A 22,421-nucleotide genomic window follows, 5' to 3' on the forward strand; every position below is an offset into this window, starting at 1 on the left:
TTACACCATAAACATGTATTACACATCTGACACGAAAGCTTTAGATTATAGGCCACTAAGAAAGCCGTGGATTATTCCATCATCGTAGGGTTAGGGACACCGAGACCTTGACATCAATGAATCATGTTCAAAATTATTATGCATCGGCAATAACGTGATTGTTTAACAACAAAACAATTTATCTCGAAGATATTTGTTAGTTGGTGATAGTTATTTTTCAAAAACTATTCCATATAAGGCCCTATAATAATAAGATGTTGAAGAAATTAGAGAAATAATTGGATTTGGTTCATCGTATAAGTGTGTTATTAACAAATTGCTGTCAATTTGAGGTCAACGGATGTTTGATGGAAAGAATGTGGCGTGATGTGATTTCTAATTGACGGCTTGAAGGTGGTACGCATATTCGAAAAGATCTGCAATTCCAATGTCGCATTAAACACATCGCACGTAGGGGATGACATTGCGAAAGAATTTGCTTTAAACGGTTCCAGCAGATACTGATAGGGCTTCCTATGGTGATATTTGTTCAATCAAAGTAGAGAAAGTAATCTGTTCAGGTTACACATTGTGCAATTGGACAGTTTTACGAAAACATGACTAGAACTGGGCGCTCTAGTCCACTTAGACACACGTCTCTGTCGTTGGGTTTACATTAACACGGGCCGGCATCGAGATCATTCCGTATGCGCACCAGAAAACGACAGCCCTCTTCCAGACAATTTAATATGCTAAGTTCGATCTTGTTTTTTTCATTTCTCGTGCAAACGAAACACACGATAATATGCCGACAGGTAATTTCTTTTTCTTGTCAGGTAACGCGTGAAAGAGGAATAAGTAATGACGATGCACGGCACAGTACGGTGACTACTCTTTATGTGTTTTAAACGCATCGCCAAAGTAAAAAAAAAATGAAAATTTAACGATGTACCTGGAATAATAAAAATCATTCTGTTTAGAAGAAAAAACGGAATGTATAAAATAAAATTTTTTTTGTTAGCAATGCCATTTTTTAAATTTTTAGTTTGCTCGGTCTGGTATTTTCAATCGTCCCTTATCCTATACCGAAATTCCAGTCGTGGCTCATTTTACGAAGCGTTTCAGCATGATTAATATCTCCGTGTTATCCCTTCCTAACCTTATATAGTCTAAAAGCTTACATATAGTCGTTGAGATGGCATCTTCCCTTCCATTAGCAACCATGAATTAAATTTCATGACGGGGCTTGATCAGAAAATTCTGAAAACTATTGTACACAATTTGAAATAAGATGCACAAAACAAATGGACAACAAATCGATGAAACGACAATCACGTACGATGACGGGCCTTGAAATTTTACCATGCATAAAATTACAATACCGGATTATTCGGGCTAATGCAATACAGCTTATCATTGATAAAACAATGTTGATTGAACTCTGTCCACGGAATAATGTATCGGCCATTTTTTTTTTATTTTGAAAACGTCTATGGCAAAAATTTCCAGAAAAATGGCTGATACCCAACCGTAACACATTAATCACGTATCTTTCGCACTAGCAATGAATAGAAATCTTCGCAACAGGTTTCGCCTATTGACATTCACGCCAGGCATTCGTAACGAAAACAAACATCAAGGACATCTTCAAACAACGCTAGTAATAAGTTGGCCAACAGCTAGAGGAGAGCAGACAATCGTTCGTACGTAGCACGCATCCATGTTCAGTGGATACACCTGTGGCAACCATGAAAGGACAAGGCTTTAAAACTATAGAATAGGCCATTTATTTTTCTAGAATTTCAACACACAACCGGGTCCAGGCCAAAACGAAATTGGATTAAACCTTCCACATCTGGCCGACTTTGCGAATTTCTCCGGGAAAATTCTAAAGACATCGTGGAAGGTACTCATTTGAATGAGACATAGCAAAACGTTTACTAAAAATATCAGTGAATTGAAAGTATAATGACGTTGGTATGGACCACTTCTTTCCAGTTGCACGCCGACACCGACGACGCCTGGACGTTGGACAGAGGTCTGACGAAAGCTGACCGGAATACGCAGATGTTTGCCTTACTTTGGGTACAGCTTTCATTTTACTAGATCTCCCTCTCTCTTTTTTCTATTTGCGCAATGTGTTTGCCATTGCGGTACACTTATGTCCTTTATTCGGTTTCGTTAACGAACGTAGTTAACTAGGGTCACGTTGTTCCGTTCTCCAACAACCGAAGGATCATCAGGACCCATTCAAAGCAAGGTACGTGTTAAATCAGTGATGTCGAGTATTGATAACATCTCACATTAAAAAAGGAAATGCAACCCATCGAGTTGACTCCGTTGATCAACACTGTGTTGCTAACCGATTCAAAGTGCACCGATGTGGTAGAATTTAACGAGAGCCACCATCGAGTTCCATCGTCCAGCAGTTTAGCTGCTCTCCCCGCAATGGAAACGCTTCCACGCAGCATCCGATCAGAAGAAAACGAGATTTTTGCTTCGGTTGTGGTGGACGAGCCGAAATGTGAAACCGAGTTGTTGGAGCTACAGCCAAACCAAAACAATCAACAAAGTGCATCTCTTCGGAGGTTGAAATCGACTGTGGAACGGGATGACGCGTCTGAGGGTATGATGGAAAACAAAAATATGAATCGCAAACGAAACTCTCCTAACCGCTGTAACAACGTTTCACATTTTCGAAGATTACCATCCACTCCGTAAGATTATGAGGTATCACTTGCTCCTTTCATTGTTCTCATTTTGTGTTTTCTATCGTGGCTTAGATGGACGACACGCGATGGAACGCCATTGCCCAGCACGTTTACTTTGGGCATTGTTCCGCACGATTTATCTATGCGATGGAAAGAACGCGGAGAGTAAGACACGTCAATAATTCACTTTCAAAAACCGCGTTATAACGAAACGTTGCATTTTATTTGGATTTGATTACGTAACAAAAGTAACGCATTGCTGACAGTTATCAGCGCCCTTTACGCCAAACTGTTGGTTGTCATGGGTCTGGCTTTCCCCATGACGGAGGTCATCTCCAATCACGTACCATCGTTCTCGTATTTGGTATACAAAATTCATAGACTGCACTCGAGATTCTTCATGTTATTATCATATCTTCCAACATTTCAGGGATTTTATTTGTACCTCTATTTTGGTTCCATCGCCTACTTCCTATTTGTGTTCTTCACTATGTTGAAAAATCGGGCAGCTAAGGGAAACCGTTACTTTGGTAAGATGTCATCAATTTTCACCTGTCCATTTTCTTTTTTGATAAACAAACGTAAATTGTTTTGAAGAATAATTCATTACGCACACAGCGTTTGTTGTAGAGATTACAGTTGCGGCTCACGCACTCTCTTAGCCAGCACGTACCGCTTTGTTTGACTTTTCACGCAAACGTGATTGCGTTGTGGGAACGTCCGAGCTACACCTTACAACGACCGAGCTGCCTTGCGTGCTATATCCATTATTAAAATTTGTGTTGGACATTGATTATGTTGAACGATTTTTAAATGTTGTGTATTAAGGTCGACAAATAACTAGCATTTTGTTTTTAGGAATTGTAGCCTGCAATTTAATGCATAACGATATTATATACTCAAAACAAATGATTTTTCAACAATAGGATGTGGACGTATTAAATCTCACAAAGAGTCTGATCTCAAAGAGATGGCGGGGTACTGCCCGGAAGAATCTCCCTCGCGATCGTTCGGGAAAACGTCAAGTCAACATTGCGGATCATTTTACCTTCGCATTGGTGCAGTCGGTATTGTTTAAGAGCCTCTAATTCTCGTGGCGTTACTGTCATTGCTGATATGATTGCGCATTTTTAGCTTTTGGAGTGGGCTCAATGATTTATTCGGGCTTGGAATTCGCACAGTATTTTGAGACTGACCCTGGTAGCAAATGTCATAATATTTTAATGGCTGCCACGCCCGCAGCCCGAATGGTTTTCACGTTCATTCAGATGTACTTCATTTTTTTGAATGCTAAGGTAGGACTTTTGTTTTTATCAAATCCTTGATTGCTTTTACTCGTATAACGCGATGGCTAAAACAGATGGCCGTCTACTGTAAACCAAGAGCCATTGCTTATTTTGGCTTGATGCACATGGTAGCCACCAATCTCTGCGTTTGGTTAAACGTCATCATCGAAGAAACGAAACACGAGATTCTTCACCAATTTTCCAATCATCACTCTGATTCTGGTACGTCTAGCACATTCGAAATGAAAGCTCAGAATTTTACAATAACTTGATCCAATCAGGTGAACATGACGCCCAGAGCTCATCTCATAGTCACAAATCTTCAGCAAACGTCGTTAAACGACACGCCGAAGCTGTTTTCGATTATGCTAACACGGCTGAAGATTCTCCTAACGTGCTGGAAGATGTTCTCAATGGCGGATCGCTTGTGGATGAATGCAAAAGATCCGACATGATGGGCAATGTCGTCCAAGATGCCAGCCAATTCCTTTTTCCATGCGCTATTGAATACTCACTAATTTGTGCAGCTATTCTTTACGTCATGTGGAAGAATGTCTCCATGGGCGATGATGATGGAATCTACAAGCGGAGCAATTCTGGCGGATCGGCCACCGGTCGACGTTCGCGACACCAGTACTCGGTTGATTGTGCCAAAGCTAACAAGGGCCTTTTTGCCGGTATTTTATTCTGGTCGGCACCATTATTAGTCTCATACTCTTCTTCGCCTTGATAAATAATCCGAATTTTCGGGCGTTGGCCATCATGGAAGTGGCCGTCTCTCGATTATTGCTCTTCTGCTTGGCATTTTTTGCTACCCTCGTCGGTATTTTCCAGGTGTGTATGGGAAATGCTATTCAAATGAGTTTAGGAAAAATGAGCCGTGTACTTTGAAAATTTAGATACGCGAACTTGAGTTCGATTCTTCCCGTCATTTCGGATTGGACGCCGTACTCTTGGTAGTAGCTCAAATTGGATTGATGGCATACAAGTTGTTCACGGTGATCGCTTGCTGCTATTCGGTGAAGAAAGAAGAAACTGAGAATTCAACTCTGGTCCTATTTAGCGCCCTTGCTGCACTTTTCCAAGTTCGTTGCATTCACTTATTTTAATACTATTGAAAACAAAAGGGAGACAATCCTTTTTGTTTTGACATCTTTACAAAATCTTATCGATATTTGTATTTAAATGTTCTAGGCAGTGACGCAAACCTTGTTCATTCTGGATGCATCGAGACGTCACACTTACACGGCCGACCAGCAATCGCGCAAGCCTGGGCGTGAAGTCGTGACTTTCCTATTGGTATATAATCAATTACAAGCTTCTACAGCTAATAGAATTATGTTTCAATATCTTTCAGATGTGCAATTTTGCTATGTGGACGGTCAATACGCTAGAAAAGTCTAGGGCGGACGCGAATCCACTACAACTGGAATTTTTTGGGCAGTGGCCGTGGATAATCATCATGAATGTTAGTATGCCGTTAACCATCTTCTACCGTTTTCACTCGACAGTCGTCCTCTGCGAAATATGGAAGCGATGCTACAAAGTCAAACCCGATTTCATGTAATGTTTTGTAGACATCATAATTGTTTTTGTTTGGCTATTTACTTTGTGTCAACATCCCCTTAAAACCAATTGTCATACTCCTCGATAGCCGTCGCCAATATTTTTAGACGTGTTTCCAAAAATATTTAAATAGATTACCTTCCCCTGTACGGAGAGTGGTACTCTAACGTTTGTTCAAAGATTGCAATCTTTTGAAATAGGATTCACTGTATAGCTCTCCCCTTGCCAAATTTCAATTATCTCCGTAATTTATGCACATATGGCCTATACGTCTGTTGCATTCTTCAACTTTTCAAGTATTCTCGCATGCATATTTTTTCACGAATTGCCCAAAACTTTCAGTTTGTCAAGTACTATGTAAAGCTGATCACAGCAGTTAACAAATGAATAGTGGTCAATTGTCTAGATAAAAATAAAATATTTGTTCCCCGCATAACTACTGCGATGTGAATGTACTGCAACGTTATCTGAACTCTGGAGTTTTACTGGAAGCAACGATTTATTATTTCTTCTAGATAGAGCCATAGACAGATTGTGTTAAACAAAAAAATGCCCATTCGAAATTACGATACCATAGTATTTGATATGGGAAAAGCAGATTTCATTGACAGACACGGACGTTTTGCCGCAAAGTCTTTGAAAAACTGCGAAAAAATTTAATTTTATTAATCACGTGAAAAATGTTTTGATTTTGCGCTTTGTCTTGTAGTTTTAAATGCCGTGTCAGTTGATGGGAATCACGATAGTTATACGGATGGAGGAGCGGTGGTATTTGAAGGCAAGAGGACACGGTCGATTACGTGGATAGCGCCATTCTCGGCGATCATGCCTTCTCTGGTGAAAACTTTGGTTCCATTCACCGTCATATCTGTGGTGGAAAATAATTGCTTTATCACATTATTTAAAGTAATCAAAAATTGGCGTATGCGATGTGCAGTTACGCTAATAGTATTTAAAAAAAAGGACAGCAGTTATGGGCAAATTATATTTACTCATTCCGTTGACGGCGATTTTGTTAAGTCCACCCGCGAGGGCCGGCAATTCTGGAGCGTCCAGCAAAGCGCCAAGGAAGTAGGTGCCGTTAATGACATGTCCGAGTAAAATTGATTTCAGCTCGGCCGGTGATTCCATCAGTTTGGCCAATTTGGCTTCAGGTAAAGCTTTAAACGCGTCATTGTTCGGGGCGAATAAAGTGTACGGTCCAGCTTTCGTTCGACAACAATTAAAATTTAAATATAGGATAAAGTGTTGCTTTAGTCCATGAGCTGTCATACCTGTCTTCAACGTGTCTTTTAAATTGGCAACTTCGATCGCTTTCACAAGAGTTGAGAAACGTTCTTTGCGTCTGTTTAACATTTCGAAGATGTCCCTTCCAGTTGGTGGCGCCATTGGGAAGCGATTCACGCGGTAAATGATTACTTGCTGATTCTGAACGTTAGGCTCCATGACGACCATAATACCGTTCACTGTTCTCACCTTCTCAACAAAACATGATTATAAATAGCTTTTTAAAACAAATACAATAACTACCTTTGGGTAAACGTTCAAGCGAAGTTTCTCGTTGGATACCGTGTCGACAATCATTTCATTGCGGACATCGGCTGGTAGTAGTTTACGTCGAAGAACGACAAGACGACCCATCAATTTTTCCATCATTCCGTGAGTCATGTTCTTCGTCCACGGATTATTTTTGAGGTTTTTGAAGGCTTCATTCGATGGAGCAAAGATCGTCATCGGTTCTGCGTGAGCGTAACAATGCTCAAGTTTTTCCAAGTGTTTTGCATTTGTGCGTGTTTACATGCGGATAGACAACTAACCTGTTGCGTTGATGATGTTCGTCATGTTATGCTTTACCAATGCATCTTTCAACTCGGAGAATCCTGAATTATTCAACAATTCCAACAGCGAAGTTGTCGATGGCTCCTACAAACGCACGATGGAACAAAATGAAAACAATAATTTTTCAAGAGCTGCATTCACTATCAACTTACAATTGGTATGGCCATGTTGCAGGTACACAAGGCGAGGGAAATTATGAGCAGCTTCATGTTGTCGTTGTTGAATCCGTACTCGATGTGGAAGATATGACATACTGCAATGATGCAGTTCAATCTATATATATACGAATCGTTGATGTCACCTTGAAAACTCCCCCAGTTTCGATTTACCTTGATTTCCGTCGCCCTTGAGCTCATCATTTTATCACGCACGCTTTTTTTCCCGTTTATATTGGGCATACACATTTGATTGTGTTCGTTCTAGTCTACATATAAGCACAAGACCAAAAAGGCCACACGCTTCCTTTCATTCGATTTTGTCATTGTGTGGTATGAAATGGCTTAATAGAAAATCAGTAAGTAAATGACAGTGATATATACTGACATGTCGAGAACTTATTGAGAACACGCAACTCTCATTCTATAGAGCTTTATATAAGCAGCGGAGGAAGTTGATTTCGATTTCATGTTCATAGTCTGTCCGCCTATTCACGAACCCCAAAGTCCCGTGTTCGTTTAGCATAGAAATTGATATACCTGACATCACTCCCTTCCGTTTCAGGTTGACATAGTTCTCAAGGAAAAACCATTGGCCCAGTGCGTCATGCTCACACATTACTATGTTTTTCATTTGCAATTACTGCCGGCGAATGATCTTCTAAAGGTAGAAGAAGAGTTACAGAGTTCATTTGGATGTTTAAAGCCTGTAGAAATGTGCCAGTTAAACTAGAAACCATGGCCAATCGGATAAAATCACTGTCATTTCGTTTCCGGGGAAAGCGAAAATACCAGAAGGCCTTTTTGTATGAATTAGATTTTATATTCGGGGAAAACCAACTAGTGAAAGCATGGGGGCACATGCCGGATGTTGTATACGCTATATAATGTCATCGTCTATTTAATAAACATCCAATTGTCCATTGATGGTTGAAGCAGGGGTGGATAGAAATTATGGACTTTACCCAAACAAAATGAGGCTCGTGCAAATCAAGAATGAGCTTTTACGTTCAAGAAAGTTATTGATAGCATTTTGCGTATTAATCATCAGCATAATTGTTTTCACGAAGACTCACTTTCACAGGTCATGACCTATAGTAAATAATATGACATACTGTATACCATTGCCTAATGTTAATGCTTGAAAGTACTGAGCTCCGGTATGGAATCGAGTAATACGAATCAATTTGCAATGCGAGGATATGTGTAGTTTATTTCAGATATAATCAAGAAAACAAAAAAGCAAAGCATTGAAAAGTTCTATGACGTATAGTTGGTGACAACTTGCAAACGCATTTCTCCTCAATTGGGCATAAGAACGCGGGAAATAGCGTGAATGACTCCGTTGTCTGCCATAATATTATCAGCGCTGGTAACAACAGGTGCTCCGTCCACTCTAATGGCTGTAAACGAAAGCAAAATGATTCAATATTTTTAAAAATAAAGAAACAACAAATGTCTTTACTCCGTCCAGAAATCATGATCTTGTTGGTTCCGCCATCTAAAGTGGGTAGAACGCTGTCTGTTCCACTGTCTTTGGAGTCCAACGCACCGAGGAAATAAGTGCCTTTAGTTATGTGCCCAGACAGAACGCGTTTCATCTCTTCAGGCGCTGCCATCAGTCTAGCCAATGCTTCCGGAGCTAAAGAACGGAACGCCTCGTTGGTCGGTGCGAACAGAGTGAACGGTCCATCTGTATAATTAAACATTGCAGATGATTTGAACTTGGAATTTACGTCTTAGATTTCTCTTTTAAAATTCACCTTTCGTTAGGGTTTCTGTCAGTCCAGTGTCTTGGATGCATCGAATCAACATGGAGAAACGATCCTTGTTAGCTTCTAACATGACCATCAAGTTCTGACCTTTCGTGAATGAAGATAGAATGACACTATTGATGCGATAGACAACTACGTCGTTGTTGACCACCAGAGGCTCTTTGGTCATGATGACACCGTTAACAGTCATCACCTAAAAAAAGTTAAAACAATGAAATTGAAGTAAAGCAAAATAATTAAACAACCACAAATTTAAATAAGGATATGCTATACCGTGTTGTAGATATTGAATCGTAGCTGATCTCCTGAAATAGTATCGACAACCATTTCGTTTGTGATGTCAGCAGGCATAATTCTTCTATTGACTACGAAGCTGCGTCGCAATAATTTCGGCATAATTTCCGTGTTATTCGTCATTGGCCGGTTTTGCATCATCATTTCTCGGAAAGCCTGATTGCTCGGGGCGAATATAGTTTTAGGTCCTATTGCGTATTTTTCACGGTCCCATTGAGAGCAGGAAAATGATGAATTAATTCTAATACGAACCAGTTGTTGTATAATCACGATATAATCTGGACTTACCAGCCTTGCTGACACTATCCGCCATATCGAATTTAACTAAATCTTCAACCAGCCGGGTGAAATTGGCTGAGGTCAACGTATTCTTCAGCATCGTACTGGCATCTTGCTGCAGACGTAAGCAAAAACAAGTTAATCATTTGGCAATATGATATACAGGCTGGTTAACTTACCGGCCTAGCTGAAACAGCTAGCACTGATGCCAACAGCAAACAGCTAAACGCTTCGATTGAATTCATGTTTGCAACTGCTTACTGCCTAGATTTTGTCCCTCTTTTATATTTGTGCTAGACTTATATGGTATTAAGGCAATTGACAATAGCCTGTATGGAGGATGCGCAATTGTTAGTTGCACAAACTGCTTCCATAAATGTAAAAAAAATTGAGAGGATTGTGAATTTGCAACTGAAAAAGCTTGCATATCCTTCCGGCACGAATCTATTCATCTATGTCATTGTCAACATTAACAAGCTGTTACAGTGGATTTATTTTCTTTTTGATTGCAAAAGAGGAACTCACATCGTGACACAAATGTTGCATCACGGTCCGGTTGATGACAGTTATATGATATAGCAGTGTCGTTGTAACAGGATACTGGTTCCATGGTTCACTGCCAATATGCTTTCTTGTTTTCCACTTTCAGTATTTCTATTCCAAATGTATTGCTCTGAAATTTCTCTTATGTATAATAGATTCAAAGATGTTATTTGTGAATTTTTTCAGAATTTAATTGGGTTCCTTATGAAAAACGCTCATCATTTAAAGAGTGTATTTTGTGCTGACCACTAAAGAAAACTTATTTCGGGAGTATGTATTACAAATAAAATGACAATGAACTCAACGTAATGTAAAACACATAAAGTTTATTTAAACGTGAATATACTTTTAATAATCGATAATCAAGGGCTCTTGTTTAGCATCAGCCAAATATGTTTCTGCTAATGGCAAAACATCCAGAAAAAAGAAGTTTCATTATAGAAAAATATCCAAAATAGAACAGAAAGGCAGGTGACGTAAAACATCTACGTAATCGTGCGGTCCTGGCACAGTGGCTATCGACATACATTCGTAGTTAGTTACCTCGTGTTCGATTCCCATCACCTCCTATAAACCTTCCCTTCCTTAAAAATATCAACTCAAAAACAAGAAAAACAATAATCACTCGTGCGTAAGGGATTGCTAGGCAACCCGTGAAGCTGGTGCAGATACATCAGTCGCACTTAAAGCTATCAACTATCAACCTCTACGTAATCCACGATTGATGTAAGTACAGTAGTTTATTCAATTATTTAGTTCAGTGGAAGCAAAAAAGCTATATTTCCATAATGAAATCTGCTAACAAGAAAACTTGTTCCTGCTGCCAATATGGCAATAAAAAAATTATGGTTTTGGGTTTGCAATAACTAAAGTATATTTTGATTGTTTGCTGAATACAACCCAGAGCTACACGGAAGGTAATTTTGACAGTGTTTTGGTCTTGTCATGAGAATAGCAAATACGTAAGCAGTTTTTTTTCTTGGGGCTCAAGGAAGTAAGACTTGATCGATAAAGTGAATCACGCCGTTAACCGCCGTAGTTGCCGTCAAATTCATTGCAGTATAGATTTTGGCTTTGTCCACAGTTATGTTATCTGCAATGTGTGTGTAAAGTAAACAGTTTAGATTCACAAAATTAACAAAACAAACAGCATGTACAAGCTTTTTCGCCTTTATCGCTATTAAATCTATGAATGTATGGGAGATTGCAAGTATGACATAATATACCTGGTGCAGACACTGTGATCCTAGAAATTCCTCCGTCCATGGCAATCAGATCGCCAGATTTGAGCTCGGTTACAGGAATGTTGCCTTTAACAACGTGATGCAGAAGAAACTTTTTAAGTTCTGTCGGGTTAGCAGTTAACTTTGCAACACTATCTTCTGGTAGTTTCTTGAATGCGTCGTTTGTAGGAGCAAAAAGCGTGAAAGGGCCCTCTGTAATCGTAATGTTTCATGGAAAATGATTTTCAGTAACAACATAAACATTAAATAGTCGAATTTGGTAGTAGGTCATAAAACCGTTTAAGATTTTCTTTGGCAGAAGTGAAACCTCAAATTGAATATACGATTTAGTTTATTACCTTTTTGTAGTGTTTCAGCTAAACCGGCAGCTTGAATGGCTTGCACGAGAGTAGAAATGCGGTCCTGACGGGCCTTTAGCAACAATTCCATAATACTCTCGGGGGCAGGGCCGCTCGAAGAAGTAGCTACCAAAAAGAGACCTAAGAAAAGAAGAGACAACTTCATCTTTCGGTCTAGTCTGCAACGGTGATTGAATAAGAAAATAAGTGAATTGACTTTTTCCTAAGCTTCGGTGCCTTTATATATGCACCACGTCGGCTAACACATTCCTACCTAACTCTACTCTCCATTCAAATATCAATACGAAAGGGTATCCGCCCATTTATCTATTACTTCGTCATCTATGACACGCAAGGGTATGCATTCCATAGTAGCAAAAAATTCGGCATTTTGAAGGGAAAAGACATTTGTTTTGTCAGAAAGAAAAGGGAAATGGTCATCCTGATTTCAATGAGATGTCCTTGGCGGTATGGAAGTGTATTAAGGCTGAATAGATATATATATGCGATGAAAAAATAGTTGCCCAAGTTCGTGTTCAGTTTAATCATGCGTTCTGAAGGATTGTATCGAAAGTTTATACGAAGAGATACCACAATACTTTTGAATTACTTTTGCAGTCGTGTTATAAAAAAAAAGCTGTTCTATTCTATTTTGTTGAGTCCCTCACAATAAAAAATTTTAATAGATTCTCAAAATGCCGACCGAAATGCGACACCACAGCTCTCCATGACAATGCAGACGAAAAGCATATACGAGAAAAGCAGGTCATGAGATTCGGGTCACAACGAGTTGATTAGATTTTAAGCCGTTCTTTAACTGCTTAAATAAAATTTTTTACCGGCAGCGGAATTTTGTTGGCTTTAACTACTTTGAAGATATATTCTGTGAATTGAAATATTTGTTCAGAATTCATGTCAGTTCAGAGGGAAAACTGTGGCTATTGATGCCTAATGCTGGCTAAAGAAAGGAGCTTTTTATTGTCCCAAGAAACTTGTGAAAAGAGGGAAAACCAATTTATTATTTATAGCCAAATAATCCTAATAAAACCTTAAATGGTTTTGCATTAATCTATCCATTTTGCAGGAATGTTACCTACTGTTCGAAGTTTGTCAGTATCCATATTTCCCCTCGTGTTAAAACTGATTTTTACCTGGGATTGATATAACCATTGCATTCTATGGTTGTCACTGACCTGAAATGAATAAAGTGAGCAAAAATTATCTATGTTTTAAAAGTGTTGTTTAAACATCTGGTTTGCTCATTTTAGGAATTGAGAGAGGAACACACTTGAAACCAGAGAATATCCGCACCAGGCAAACAATTCAAAAGCAAGAAAATATTTTGAAAAGTGTGCTGGTGTAACATCTGCAATTGTGCTGGAGTTGATAGAAGTCTGATGAGCCATGTTAATGTAGTATTTCACCATATGAAACTTATGCTTATACTTAGTATAGCAGTGCAAGGTAAGTTCTGTCACAAACTTTGAGTCTATGGTTTGGCTTTGCAGCTGTGTCTTTTACTTCATTGATGAAAGTGATTAATAACTTTCATTGTCAACAGGAATTCCACATATTAGCATAAAGAAAGATTCACACCTCACGTTCTATTGCTCAAAAGTATTAATCAAAATGAATCTGCTGGTGTCCTTATGTCAAAGGCAATGCCCTTTTATGTCTTGGACGTCGCGCGAAATTCTTTTACGATGGAAAGCATCGTCAAATTTTTTTAAAAATCTGTTTTATACAACCTATATTACGTAAAGATGAACGTTTTTCAGAGATTTCGAAGGAAATGCCTTCCGTCTGGACTTCCTTATTTACCATCGCTTGAATTTGTAAAGATGCTTCCATTTTTCATCGGCCGTACCAATAACGATACAAACTTGCATCTTTTCCTATTGTAAAATTATGGAAGTGTGTTCATCACATTTTCAGCTTCTTTGCCAAACCCCAGGGTGTTTATCATGTCCAAATTTGAAGTTCCTGCGAAATACCGAGAAGAATTCATCAAAACCCAGCAGACATTTCTCTATCAGGTATTGAGTATCAGCTAATCTATGAACCAGGCAGAGAATGCCCATTTCTCTTAATCGTTATCAACCGAATTTTAGATCCCATAGATTCACCGTTGCCTGGACAATACATTACAAATGGCATTTCCTTCTAAGTTGCCATAGGTAAATATATAATCCCTTGTGTGAAATGCTAGCATGGTATGATTTATTAGTTGTATTTCTAAGTAATCTTTAACTTTATAGAGATTAGAAGACTATGATCCCGAGACAATGGTAGGACTACGAAGCCAATCACGAAGGCTTCCGGTCTTTAAAAAAGAATATGTCGCTCAACAAAATAGTTTATCATCCGTTAACGTAGGAAGTGCAAATTCCCCTTCACGATTTGTTTCTTTTGGATGATGTGCTGATTGTTTAATCGTTTCCTCTTTTTTTTTTTTACGGATGGCCCGGCAGTTTAACGTAACACACTCGAGCCGCGATAGCGTTATAAGGTGGAAATTCGATCACCGCCTACAGTAGAAAATCCTTGAAATGCAATTCCTTTGGTCTTTGGTATCACAAGGTAGTAATCAGGTAATTTCGTTTACTCGTGGGACTTAACATTTTGGGAATTACCGTGTAAAACGATTTGCAAAGTCGACGCACTAGAACGCTACAGCGCCAGCGTGATAGAGCACAATTATTTATTATATTTAAAGAACAGAGGATTGACGTGTAACCGGATCAATTTAAAAAAGTCAGCATTTTGATTTTGAGTATGACGTGTGATTTTTAGCGAACTCTAAGAGATTTTGATTTTTTTGCTTCTTTTGATAAAAGTCCAGAAAACTGTAGATCTCGTCAAAAACACTTGGCGTCGACTAAAATTTTAACGACAATTATGATAATTCATAATGTATTTACGTGAAATGTAAGGTTTTCACATTTGACACGCCATCTATTGGGAGAAATCTCGAGAAGATATTTGTTTGATACGGTTCATCGGAAAACTTTAATTGATTGATGGCTGACAATGAATAAGGATGAAAAAAATAACAATTTTGTCGGAATCAGCATTCAATGTTGAATATATCCTGTGATATTCAACCAGTTCCGATGAGTGCCGGTTTTGCAGAAAGCAATTTTAAGCTCGACTAAATAAGCCCAACTTTATTTATTTTTTTGCACAAATATTCGGTGTAATTAAAAAAACGGCTAACTTGACAAGAAAACGATTGACTTTTTTTAAATCAGCCTTTAATTTTGAATATACTGTGTGATTTTCATCGAATTCAAAGAGATGTCATTTTTGGCCGATTTTGACAAAAGTGGTAAGGCTATATAGCCTTTGCACTTTTTCATTTTTGGCTAAATTTTAAATTTCGCGTAAAATACATGGTTTCGATTCAGAATTGAATGCTTATCACGGAAATAAAATTTATTTATCAATTGGCCTTAGGGTTTTTTAATTAAACGAAAAAATAAGAAAAGTCGGGCTTAAAAACCTTTCGGCAAAAACTAACACTCATCGGAATTGCTTGAATATCACAGGATATACTAAAAATTGAATACTGATGCCGGGAAAATTGCTATTTTTTCATTAAGTTAATCGCTTTTGAAATACACCACGTGTATTTGACGCAATGCTATCGCGCAAGGACGCTACATTGCTAGCGCCATGCAGCAGAAAATTCGATGGGTGTCGTTCAATGAGTGAAGTAAAACTCGATACCTTGCCAATAGATGGCTATACCGTTTGGTGGGTCGTCTGCGGTATAAATAGAAGGTTTACCATATGTAATCTTGCAGCATATTTGTTATGCTGCCATGTAATCGAAGTTTTCTAATTTTAGGTGATGGCATTCGCGTTAAGTTTTAGACAAGGCTTACCCTTCAATGGGGTAAATTTTTCATAGAATAAGTCTCCTACAGCTATGTGTTGCAGTATCATTCTGATGGTAAAATATCTATTCATTTTTTTAATAACTTTTGAATTTCCTCCTCTGTATTGGCACTTGGCAGTGATGTGACAGTACTGGTTGGTGGGGCTATCTAGGGACAAACCATTTCCATTTTCCCATCCAGTCTGTGGGACAACTTTGATCTTTTGTTATAACTACAGCAACATTCCCTGCATAACGAAGGGAATGTTCACATTTTTTTTTAGTCAACTTTTCCCTGAATTGTTGCCTGAAATTGAAAACATTTTGGTTGGAGTTACTCTGATAATATTCAGTTGCAGTAATTGGGTCTTGTCCTCTTTTTTAAGCAGTGTTTTGCCTTTTCAGCAATCGAAGAGGCCCACAAAGGTTGTTGATTTTCTATTAATGACTGTCATTCTGCCAAACATGTCTTCTTAAACAATTTGGTAATTGATTGATGGTTTAGAGATCATGAGTTTCTTAAATAAAATATCTTAAATTACAGAAAGGAAACTTCTAAGTGACAAGCCCATACTTTGGTGGAGGTAGACATATTTTAAATTGGAAACTATCAGTATTGTTAAAATGATATGGATATTTTGGTCCAACCCTCACCCATAGTATGTTCAAAGTGAAGTGCATAGTTAAGTTCCCATTGGAAATGTGGTCCAGATCTTCCATGGTATGGTATTTGTTTAATTCAAAGTGAAGCACAATTAATAGGTTCTCACATCTTTACTGTGGCCATATTTTACCTTGATCTGCATTATCTTTTTCATTCCAGATTTGATGATGAAATTTTGCAGCTAACCGTAAAAGATGTCCAGCCGTTATATTTCCCTGTTTAAGAAATAGATGACGAAAAGAGATGCTAGGTTTTCGAAGAACGCTACTGTCACTTCATGGTTAATTGCTGATTCATCCAGAACGTAAAACATTAATATTTTTACAAATTAGAGTGCATATCTGGGCTCCCTTCTTTTCTGTGGCCCCGTTTCCCTTTGATTTTTAATAAGCCCGTAGGGGGTCATGCCCCTACTGTGATCAGCAGGAACGGTTGTGAGTGCGCTGTCTGGAAAGGGGACGTGGGGGTCCTCATGGTCCGATGATATCATTGGAGGGCTATGGGGCTACTCAAAAATCCGAATTAACAGTTAATCGCTCACGTAAAAGCTTGTCCGCAACCTTCGCTCTTCTTCCGGCTTCTCTTAGCCACGCACCGGGTAATCTCCCCGGTGAGTCAACTGAGGTAGTGTCTCCCCCTACTTCGGTTGACAGCAACTTTGAAATCTGCTATTTTGCCCTTTCAAAGTTGCAAGTCTTTAAATTGTGCAGAGTATTGTCGATACAAATTCTTTTAAAAAAATTTACGCATCTTGTCTTTTTTACTGCCGTGGTGTTGCTCTGCACTTTTCACGTATGTGAACATTTCTTTATTCATATCGTAATGTTATTTTATTGACGTATACGGTATATTCCCAATTTTTGCTGTTCCCAATCATAAGCGAATATTTCGTTCTTATACGATTTCATTGTTTATGGAACGATGCATTTTAATCTCACTTCATGTGAGATTCTACAACTTGTAGTGCATTTGATATTGAATTGTATACATGCATTGAAAATCAAATTTTACATTTTGAGTTCTTTATATTTATTTAATTTCATTTTGACTCTTTCGGGGATTGAACCTTTGTTTTATGACGTGCGACGTCGATGCTCATCCATAGAGCCATGAATCTTGTAAATTAATTAACTATTTTTCCATGTCTTTTGAAGGAAACCTATTTGCACTTGTAATAATATTGTTGTGCGTCACAACGCAATTTAATATTTCCGTCTCGGAATGTCATCTATAAATACAACAGAGTGATTCATTTTTTCGACAAAGAAATATTGTCTACTGTAGGAACCGTAACTCAATCCTCTGGCACATAGGATCCAGACGTGACTCGAACTCTTGACTTTCGATTCCCGTAGTCAGACGCTCTACCTCAGAGCTATTATTATTACGTAATTTCCCGTAGCGTGCTAATACGCTACAGCGTAACGTAAAATAAGAAAAAGGCGGGCTTATTTTTAAACCTGACTGTACATCAGATGGCCGTGCATGATAAGGTTATAATAATAGTATGTGGTATATCTTCGTGCTATGATCTATATTTACCAGGTATACCTTCCCATTAGCGTGATACATAATGCTAGTTGTCCCTGTTGACGAAGTAGTGTCATAAGTATATCAATTCGCGCGATCAACCAACAGTAAAATAACAAAACAAGCACGAAAGAAGCCAATACACCATTTCATATATCATAAAAATGCTTAAAATGTTTGGCATATTAATGTTCATTTTTTAGTTTTTGCAAAGTTGAAAAAAAAAATTTACCGGAAGTGACCGGAAGTAGACTATATCTCCAGAAATACTGGACCCACAACAAAACGAATATGATTTTCGTGATCCTTGTGAAGTTTAAGGTGTGTCTGACCTATTTTGACCTGTTTTTGGCGAAAAGTCCAATTTGGCCAAAAACGCGATTTTTCCTGAACTATAGTTCAGGGAAATTTGCGATTTTTGACGATTTTCGGGTATTTCCTACTGACACATGGATTCGACCCCAAATTTCACGAGGATTACGAAAATGTAGTTCTTTTTTCATTCAGACCAGCAGATAGTGAGTTATTAGGCATTTTCAAACCAGAAGTTGTACTGAAAGTTAAAATTTCGAAAATTTAAAAAATGAACTATGTTCTCCTTCACAAGTTACAAAAGATCTGCGTAGTTTCAAACTTAAACTATAGTAAATGAACATAACATGGCCTTTCAAAGTTCTTAAAGTTCAGTTTTCAGGTACGACCTGTATGCCACTTCAAATCACTACCACACACATAATAATTGAAGCAAATGTTTTAAAGCCATCCCCTTACTTTTGTAGCCATCAGAATTAAGGGGATAGTGGAACAGATATGGTTATTACCAGATAGAAGTAAATGGGTGATCCTATTCTTGCAGAATATTAGCAAATAGCACATGTTCAAGAATGTCTTCAAGGTTTATTTACACAAAAATCTTCTGCTACAAACTATGAATATTTTGTTGCATTGGGAAATGACTGCTATCCATGTAGTTTTTGCATTAATATCACACTGGCTTTACCCAGTATGATACAACATGAGACCTGGTTTTCCAAAAATATGTTAATATTACCTCATTCTAAGCCCAAGTGCAACGGCTGACATTTCGTTTAGGTAATGAAGCAGTGCAGTATTTGCACATCGATAATAGGGGTGGAGGTAAAACAACAAAAAAAAACAGAAATAACGATATCGTTCAGACGAGGGAAACTCAAATACACGTTGTCAACGTAAAAACAAAGTAAACAAAGAGAATCACATGACAACAAAAAATAACAATAGTTCCATTTCACACGCTAGAGGCTGATGAATCTGCAGCGCCATCTAGTGGAAATACTGTTTGGTCAGGTATTAAAATAAGCCTGACAAAATAAGCATCGCACTAGCGCTGTAGCGTACTGGCGCGCTAGCATTGCTTCAAATACTCGGTATATTTCAAAAACAATTGACTTCATAAAAAAATTGCAATTTATTCGGAATCAGCATTGAATTTTTATGGCAATCCGTTTTACCCCCCCAAAAAAAAATATCGGCCTTTTTTTCTATTTCACTGCTATCGCCATCTATCGGTTGGTAGGAGTAAAACAGAAAGTAAGGCCGATATTTTTATTTTACTTTTTTTTTTTGGGGGGGGGAAAGAAAACGGGTTGCCATACATTGCATCAGACTTACCCATTCGCCAACCCAAGTGTGCATATGTCTTTCTTGGACAATTTTTTTATTTTGCTACTATGTTTGGTAAACTGCAATTATGCCCAATATTTTTGTCTTTGCATTTTAGGTTTCCTCTTAGATGATCTATACCTGATCATGTGTTCTAAAGTGATCTGCTTTCACAGCAGCTACATTTCTGTGTTCTTTTCCGTTGGTCTATGGTTCTGAATTGAGGCAGGTATATCTATTATGCTATGTCACTAAGCACTATAGGGAAAAGAATAACTGAAGTTGATTGAGATCTATTCTGATTCTCCTGGTATCCATCTCAACAGGTTTTTATTTGCTTTTCAACACCCATTTCATAGTGGTACATGTGGCTTTGATTAATATTACCATAAAGACTGCTGAAAATGGGTGTGGTACAGAAACCCAGAAATGGCATGAGTTCAACATCAAACATGGATTAGGTACTTTTCGGTTTTTTGTCTATCGAAAAAGTATTTTTAATGCTATTATTTTGCATTCACAGAATTTTTGCAGGGGATCAAGTCATAGAATTTTAAAAAACAATTATTTATTGCTTAGTTATTCAGTCCACCACATGACAGTGTGTTAAATTTAAATTCTGTTAGTGCTGCACTAAAAGAATCGTTAGTAATAAGCTCATGCAGTGAAGGAACTGAACAATTGTGGGAACGTATTTGGGCCGAAAATGGGTGTGGTACAGAAACCCAGAAATGGCATAAGTTCAACATGAAACATGGATTAGGTACTTTTCGGTTTTTTGTCTATCGAAAAAGTATTTTTAATGCTATTATTTTGCATTCACAGATTTTAACGGGGGATCAAATCAAGTCTGGAAGTGTTACAGGATGGAAGAGTGAGCCTACAGATGAAAAAACACAGAGTGCATTACCGTAAGGTGTGAGGTAAATTAATAGAGTAATGCAAATTGCCTAATGAGAAGTACCATCTTGTGTTAATGAATCCAGTACAACAGCAATCCTTTATAGTTCTGTCACAGCTAGAAGCCTCAAATAATTCTGCTTCTCTGTCTAAAGAACAACTTGTCTTTTATGTTCAGAGTGTTGGGGAAACTGGGTACTTAAATGGCCCTAGATTTTTCTTCAAATAATTTTGAATTTATGACGAAGAATTTCTCCTCCTTTTTCCAACCAGGTCTTATCTACCAAAAAAAATTTTTATCCAAAAGGAAAGGATTTTCATGTACTGGGAACACAACTATCAACAATGCAACATTCTACAGGTGCTAGTTTATCATTCAAGAGCCTTATACAATGAAGTTAATCTGCAATTTGTATGTCCTTTCCCAAGCTTCCACCAGAAGTTGAAGCTATGAGTCATGTAAGTTCCATGATCAACAATTGATGTGTTTAACGGTGTTGTTTTTCTTTTCTCAATATAGGTTAATAGTAACATTGGATCTGAAAAGATTCTTGGTTGGGGCAAGACACTGAATAAATTGTATTGATTGGATGGATGACATGACATTTCTATACTTAATTTGGATTCCCGAGACGGTATTTTATATTTAAAAAATTGAAGTGCATATCTGGGCTCCCTTCTTTTCTGAAGCCCCGTTTCCCCTTGACTCATAATAAGCCCGTAGGGGGTCATGCCCCTACTGTACGGTATATATAAAAACAACATATACCGAGGTTTGGAGGGCTCTGGCCGGAAAGGGGACGTGGGGTGCCGCTTCGTCCGATGATGTGTTCACGGAGGGTGACGTGGCTGCCCACAAATCCGAACTAAAGGTTAATCGCTCCTGTAAAAATGTTCCAAATCTTCAGCTCTTCTTCCGGCTTCTCTTAGCCAATCACCGGGTAATCTCCCCGGTGGGTCAACAAGGCAGTGTCTCCCCCTGCCTGGGTTGACGGCAATTTTAGAAAGGGCTATTCTGCCTTTTTAAAGTTGCAAAAATAATTGTAATGTGCAGAGAATTGTCAATAAAATTTTTTTTATAAAATATTTTTTGCAAAATTTGTTTCTTTCATTATCTGTTTTCGCTGTGTTTACACATTACATTTATCAACTTTTTTTTATTTAGCTTGCTCAATTTACCTTTAGTGTTTTTTGCCACGTTTGATGGTAAGCATTGTTTCCATTGGTTTATTGTTTATCTGTAAGCATTCAATTATTATCCAGGGATCGAACCCTGGGTGTTCGCCATACCGCGCCGATGCTCTACCAATGAGCCATGAGACATATCATGTCAAGTTGGCTTTTTTCTAGTCACTTGTGGACTTGCATTTACACTTAGAATAAAACTGAAATGCAATTCTGCAATATACTCTTCTACATTTATTCTATTTCATTTTTACACATCTACTGAGGTTTGATCCCAGGGTAACAGGTATCGCAGTTAAAGGTCCTACCACAGAGCTATGAATCTTATAAAAGCAATAGAAAGATAAACATATAGTTGTGAAAGACTGCATAAACATCCTAGACGATAACATATGATATGCGATAATAAAATGTTTAGATATATCTCGTGGCACAATGTTAGAGCATCGGCGTTGCACGCTGAATGTATGGGGATCGGTTCCCATACGAGTAAAACAAAATACAAATTACTTCAAAAAATACCCAGATATTACACGTTGTTCCTTGAATTTAAGTTGAAGAATTCAAAGAGTATAATAAACAATAATTGAATACTTACAGATAAACGATAAA

The 22,421-nt window shown here is 38.0% G+C and overlaps 4 protein-coding genes across 4 annotated transcripts; 1 reads left to right on the forward strand and 3 right to left on the reverse strand.

Annotated features, from left to right (window-relative positions):
- The first annotated feature begins 1,946 nt into the window (after positions 1–1,946).
- On the forward strand, positions 1,947–5,940 carry LOC130695079 (proton channel OtopLc-like). Its single transcript, XM_057518191.2, is given in 14 exon segments — positions 1,947–2,064; positions 2,174–2,239; positions 2,293–2,696; positions 2,763–2,855; positions 2,940–3,054; positions 3,121–3,220; positions 3,617–3,757; positions 3,825–3,985; positions 4,051–4,198; positions 4,258–4,653; positions 4,656–4,810; positions 4,876–5,061; positions 5,171–5,275; positions 5,334–5,940. Coding segments are annotated over 14 exon segments (2,397 nt in total). The 5' UTR covers position 1,947; the 3' UTR covers positions 5,544–5,940.
- An 82-nt stretch (positions 5,941–6,022) lies between these two features.
- Positions 6,023–7,625, reverse strand: LOC130695642 (transforming growth factor-beta-induced protein ig-h3-like). The gene is made up of 6 exons (XM_057518807.2): positions 7,534–7,625; positions 7,360–7,465; positions 7,073–7,281; positions 6,817–7,018; positions 6,535–6,747; positions 6,023–6,410 (listed from the first exon to the last, which is right to left on the reverse strand). The coding sequence occupies exons 1-6, from the start codon at positions 7,588–7,590 to the stop codon at positions 6,289–6,291; spliced, it is 909 nt and encodes a 302-aa protein (XP_057374790.1). The 5' UTR covers positions 7,591–7,625; the 3' UTR covers positions 6,023–6,288.
- A 1,097-nt stretch (positions 7,626–8,722) lies between these two features.
- LOC130695639 (transforming growth factor-beta-induced protein ig-h3-like) lies at positions 8,723–10,165 on the reverse strand. Its single transcript, XM_057518806.1, has 6 exons — positions 10,064–10,165; positions 9,894–9,999; positions 9,585–9,793; positions 9,300–9,504; positions 9,002–9,229; positions 8,723–8,939 (listed from the first exon to the last, which is right to left on the reverse strand). The coding sequence occupies exons 1-6, from the start codon at positions 10,127–10,129 to the stop codon at positions 8,839–8,841; spliced, it is 915 nt and encodes a 304-aa protein (XP_057374789.1). The 5' UTR covers positions 10,130–10,165; the 3' UTR covers positions 8,723–8,838.
- Positions 10,166–11,283: 1,118 nt separating this feature from the next.
- On the reverse strand, positions 11,284–12,226 carry LOC130695655 (uncharacterized protein SYNPCC7002_A0175-like). The gene is made up of 3 exons (XM_057518823.2): positions 12,010–12,226; positions 11,654–11,863; positions 11,284–11,520 (listed from the first exon to the last, which is right to left on the reverse strand). Exons 1-3 carry the CDS (start codon positions 12,173–12,175, stop codon positions 11,414–11,416), a joined length of 483 nt encoding a protein of 160 aa, XP_057374806.1. The 5' UTR covers positions 12,176–12,226; the 3' UTR covers positions 11,284–11,413.
- Positions 12,227–22,421: the final 10,195 nt, after the last annotated feature.

This window comes from Daphnia carinata, chromosome 7 (genome assembly GCF_022539665.2).
Source record: "Daphnia carinata strain CSIRO-1 chromosome 7, CSIRO_AGI_Dcar_HiC_V3, whole genome shotgun sequence".
Lineage (NCBI taxonomy): Eukaryota > Metazoa > Arthropoda > Branchiopoda > Diplostraca > Daphniidae > Daphnia > Daphnia carinata.